The sequence below is a fragment of the Tupaia chinensis genome, unplaced genomic scaffold, assembly GCF_000334495.1.
Source record: "Tupaia chinensis unplaced genomic scaffold, TupChi_1.0 Scaffold148904_1, whole genome shotgun sequence".
NCBI lineage: Eukaryota > Metazoa > Chordata > Mammalia > Scandentia > Tupaiidae > Tupaia > Tupaia belangeri.
Window position 1 is genome coordinate 1,810,158 of NW_006208752.1, and position 5,003 is coordinate 1,815,160.

General features: G+C 39.6%; 1 protein-coding gene across 1 annotated transcript in view; it reads left to right on the forward strand.

Moving 5' to 3' along the window:
- Positions 1-5,003, forward strand: part of HHLA2 (HHLA2 member of B7 family) — a 72,091-nt gene that overhangs the window by 56,910 nt on the left and 10,178 nt on the right. Inside the window, 3 exon segments of the mRNA XM_006170769.3 lie at positions 1,406-1,765; positions 3,686-3,916; positions 3,919-3,945. Coding sequence (XP_006170831.1) covers positions 1,406-1,765; positions 3,686-3,916; positions 3,919-3,945 — 618 coding nt within the window.

Consider the following 5,003-nt stretch of genomic DNA (forward strand, 5'->3'; position numbering starts at 1 on the left):
ATATTTTAGAATCCACAGAGAAGACACACATTTATTTAAAATAGTTTATAAATCAGTCAAAGGAACTAGATATTGTCTTCAATGATATGATATCATTGGTGTATTTTCTTTGTGAAAACATTTATTGCATCGAATCTATTTGATTTTTGAAATTAATTTCTAGGAACCAGCAGGTGGCATGGCGGTGAGGCACTAGATGGCCCCATGCCGATTGTGGTTCAAGTCCCGGACCTGGTGGCTTGCTTTCTCATTTTCTCTCTCTCTCTCTCTGGTCAAATTTTAAAATAATAACAATAATAAACTAAATAATTAAAAAATATTTTAAAAAGAAATTAATTTCTTCTGAAGTTAGCAGTACCCCTCCAAAAAAGTTAACAGGATTAGACTTCCACATTTATATTTGGAATAATATCCCTAACTAAGTAAAGTTAGCAGTACCCCCCCAAAAAAAGTTAACAGGATTAGACTTCCATATTTATATTTGGAATAATATCCCTAACTAAGTTCTGATTAAGTCATTGGATATCCTGAGGAAGGTCCTAAAGTCAAAATCAAGGACTCATTTCATATCCCCCTTTGGACTCTTCATGCTCATGTCCCTTCCCTTCCAGAGTCTAGTATCTAAATATTCTCAATAAGTTTCTGAACCCAGCATTGTTTTCTTACATGCTCCAATTATTCCTGACCCAAACAGGCTAAGTCTGTTCCACTCTCTTAGGGCCTGGTAGCTCTAACTAGCTAGACATACACGTTAATTATTGTTACAGTAGGTGTTAAAAGTAAGTATGTTCCAGGAATGACAATCAACAGGTGTCTTCCATATATAAAATTTCCAGTATGTAGCAGGTCAAGACCAGAGGGGAGAATAGACCACTGGGTAGCAAACCAGGGTAGCAAACCAATGTGTCTATACTTAGAACCATTATCAATTCTCACAGTTACATTGAATTAAAGAGATATTCTTTTGTTGTTGTTGTTGTTGTTTTGCTATAGGGCGTGTGCGCTCGCCAGACAGAGAGAGACATAGAGACAGAAAGCGAGAAATCACCCCCCAGGGGGGATGGTCACGCCGCAATCCCTTCTCCTCCATTCTCCTCTCCGGATCTTGGGCACGCACGCACACATGCCCGGCGTGAGTTTTAAGCCACCAGGTCCGGGACGCAAACCGTGGTCGACTATGTGGGAATCCAGCGACATAGCCAATACGCTAACTCTGGTTCCCCCACGTGCAGCTTTATGGCTTTTTTCTAATAATGAGATTACCAAAGGTTTTTGGTGATGTAATCTGTTAATGAGCAGTGAGCAGTTTGCTGAGCTAGAAAAGTTCTTCTGGGTAGTCCCAATTAAAATGTTGACAAGCACCCATCACTAATTTTCTTCACAACTTCTCTGTCCTTGATTATAGATCCAGTCTTTTTAGCTTCCTTCAGTGATGTTACTAGTGTGAATGAGCAAATCATCATAGGAACACTTGGTGAAGATGTAATTCTCCCTTGCTCATTTAAGAGTGGGAGTGAAGTTGCCATTCACTGGAAGAGTCAAGACACTACCTCCATTGTTCACAGTTACTTCAAAAGCAGTGACCATCTGGAAAAGCAAGATCCCAGATACATCAACAGGACGTCCCTCTTCCACAGTGAGATTCACAATGGGAATGCCTCTCTATCTTTGAGAAGATTAAGCCTTCTGGATGAAGGAGTTTACATCTGCTATGTGGGAACAGCAACTGAAAAGATCATAAACAAAGTAGTGCTAAATGTGGGAGGTAAGGTGTTGTAAACACAACTGATATCATTCCACGTTACACTGGAATATCTTTTCTCTAACCTATTGGGTCATTGGGAAAGTCATGATGCATTTTTACATTAAAAAAAAAACGTCGTGACTTTCCTGATGACCTAATAGTGTGCTACGGAATTCTCCTACATCAAAATATGCAAGTCTACCTCATTTTTAAAAATTTATTGATTTTTTTTTTTGGAGAGGTCTTTGCTATAGAGCACATGCACTAGCCAGGAAGACAGAGAGAGACAGAGAGACAGAAAGCGAGAAATCACTCCCCCCTCCCCGTCCAGGGGTGATGGCCACGCTGCAATCCCTTCTCCTCCATTCTCCTCTCAGGATCTTGGGCACGCACGCACACGAGCCCAGAGTGAGTTTAAGCCACCAGGTCCAGGACTCGAACCACGGTCAGCTACATGAGAGTCCAGTGACATAGCCATTATGCTAACTGCTAGTCCCTACCTCATTATTTTTAATTCATGGTATCTCACAGTGGAGACATGTTGTAACTGATATATCCATTGGTAGATATTCAGGCATTTCCAGTGTTTTACATTATGAACAATGTTGTAATGAGCATCCTTATAGTTCTATTTAATACTGGGAAGTGATCTGAAAGCAAAGTACCAGAAGTGAGATTTTAATACATTACTGACACTAGCAGTATAAGAGGATCCATTTCCTTCTTAGTCTTATCAGCACCAAGCATTGCTAATCTTACATTTTTCTTCCAATATAATGACTGGAAAAATATTAAATTGTGATTTGAATTGCATTTTCTGTATTTACATGGGTTTGATTTTTGTACATATGCTTTCCTCTTGTCTGGAGTAACTATATACACACACACATGCATACACATACATACACATATAGTTATATAGAGATATAACTATATATACTATACATATCAACACAACTATATAACTATAACTCTGTAATTATAACTATGTACAGTTACAGTTGCCAATTTTCACAGTTACATTGAATCAAATAGGCATTCAATTAACATTGAAGCAATTCCAACATAGAACTTTATGACTTGCTTTTAATAATCAAATGGCAGAGGGTTCTTGATGATGTGATCTGTTAATGATCAGACTGCTGACCATTAATAGATAATACTGTACAGTGCCAGGCCCACATACAGGGAATATTTTTGAATTGCTTGTTTTCTTTGTTTGTTTGTTTAAGGTTTTTGCTATAGGGTGTGTGTGTACACTCACAGGAGAGACAGAGTGATAGCGAAAGAGAAAGTGAGAAATCACACCCCCCACCCCAAGGGGGATAGGCATACCACAGTCCCTTCTCTTCCATTCTCTTCTTGGGATTTTGGGCATGCACGCCCATGTGCCCAGGATGATTTTCAAGCCACCAGGTCTGAGACTCCAAGAGTGTTGGCCATGTAGGAGTTCAGCACCTTATCCACCATGCCACCTGCTGGCCCCTATCTAATTGGTTGTTTTTAGCCAGCACTTGTTCCTTCTTCCTCTGTCTCATTTAGCTGCTTCTGAGCTTTACTCAGAAATCTGAGAACTGTGTATAAACGAATTGTCCAAAAGCCTCTAAGTTGGTATCTGAAGAGTTCAGGTGCTGCATACTCTCTAACTGATAGACTTTGACACCCGTATTGTGATTGCTCAGCGAGCCTATTAGATTTCTTTTCTGGTTATGTTTCTCAGAGAATAGCCAGTTGCTTTGTACCCATGCACACTCTTTTTTATTCTTTCTAGACAACCACACTATATTTTATAGAATTTTTTTTTCTTTCAGTAACTGCTGAGTTTCGCTCATAAAACTTTGCTTTTCATTCCATGGGTATTAAAAAAAGTATTCTGCACAGATGGTCTAAAGAGAAGCTAATGATGACAGTTCTTTCTGTGCCCTTCTCTCTCCCACTTAGCTTTCCTCATGCCTATGATGAAGTATGAAAAGAGGAACACAAACAGCTTCTTAATATGCAGTGTGTTAAGTCATCCTCCTCCAATTATCATATGGAAAACGGACGATACTCCTGTCTCTAAAAGTGATATGGAAGACAGTGAATCTTGGGGTCTTTTTTATACTAACAACACACTGGATGTTACAGGATCAAATTCGTCTTATGAATGTATTATTGAAAATCCACTGCTGAACACTGGATGGGGAGATGGACAAGGGAAGGTAGGCTCTACAGATATCCTGCATGCAAGTGCTGTCAGAGGTTGGGGCTAATGGGCATTGGTTTACAAGAAAGAAAGGAAGAGAGAGACAGTCCCTCTGTGGGAATTAAAAACTTGACACTAGAGTACTCAAGCTAATCTTTTTTTTTTTTCTTTTTTAAGAGGTTTTTGTTGTAGGGCATGTGCGCTCACCAGACAGAGAGAGAGAGAGACAGAGAGACAGAAAGTGAGAAATCACCCCCCAGGGGGAATGGCCACACCACAATCCCTTCTCCTCCATTCTCCTCTCGGGATCTTGGGCACGCACACACACGCACCTGGCGTGAGCTTTAAGCCACCGGGTCCAGGATGTGAAGTGCGGTTGACTACGTGGGAGTCCAGCGACATAGCCATTACACTAACTGCTGGTCCCAGCTCAAGCTAATCTTTCCTGGCCATATTACACTGAACAATTAGTTTGACTTCTCAATATTAGTTCCTCATTGATAAAATAAAAGTAATTTTCACCTTGTTAGATATATATGGATTGAATTAAAACATTCATGAAATGGAAAGAAACAATTATATTCATGAATTTTGCTATATTATCTCAAATTCATCCTCCAAAAAAAGTGTTTTTTTGTTTTGTTTTTGTTTTTATCTTCATGGTACTTTAAAAGATTAGAAAAATGGAGCCAGCAGGTGGCATGGTGATTAAGGCACTGAACTCCCACGAGGCCAACCAAGATTTAAGTCCTGGACCTAGTGGCTTGAAAATCACATTGGGCTCATGTGCATGCATGTATGCATAGAATCTCAAGAGGAAAATGGAGGAGAAGGGATTGCAGCATGATCATCCCCTCCACCCCAGGTTGATTGTTAATTTCTCACTTTCCCTCTATCTGTCTCTCTCCAGTACTAAAAAAAAAAAAAAAAAAAAAAAAAAAAAAAAAAAAAAAACCACAGAAGGAAGGAATATTACCTCATTAATTTTTTTTATGGCACATGTGTGCACACAAGAGGAGGTGGTGGTGGGGAGAGAAGACACTCTCAATAGGGATTGTCACACTCTACTCCTCT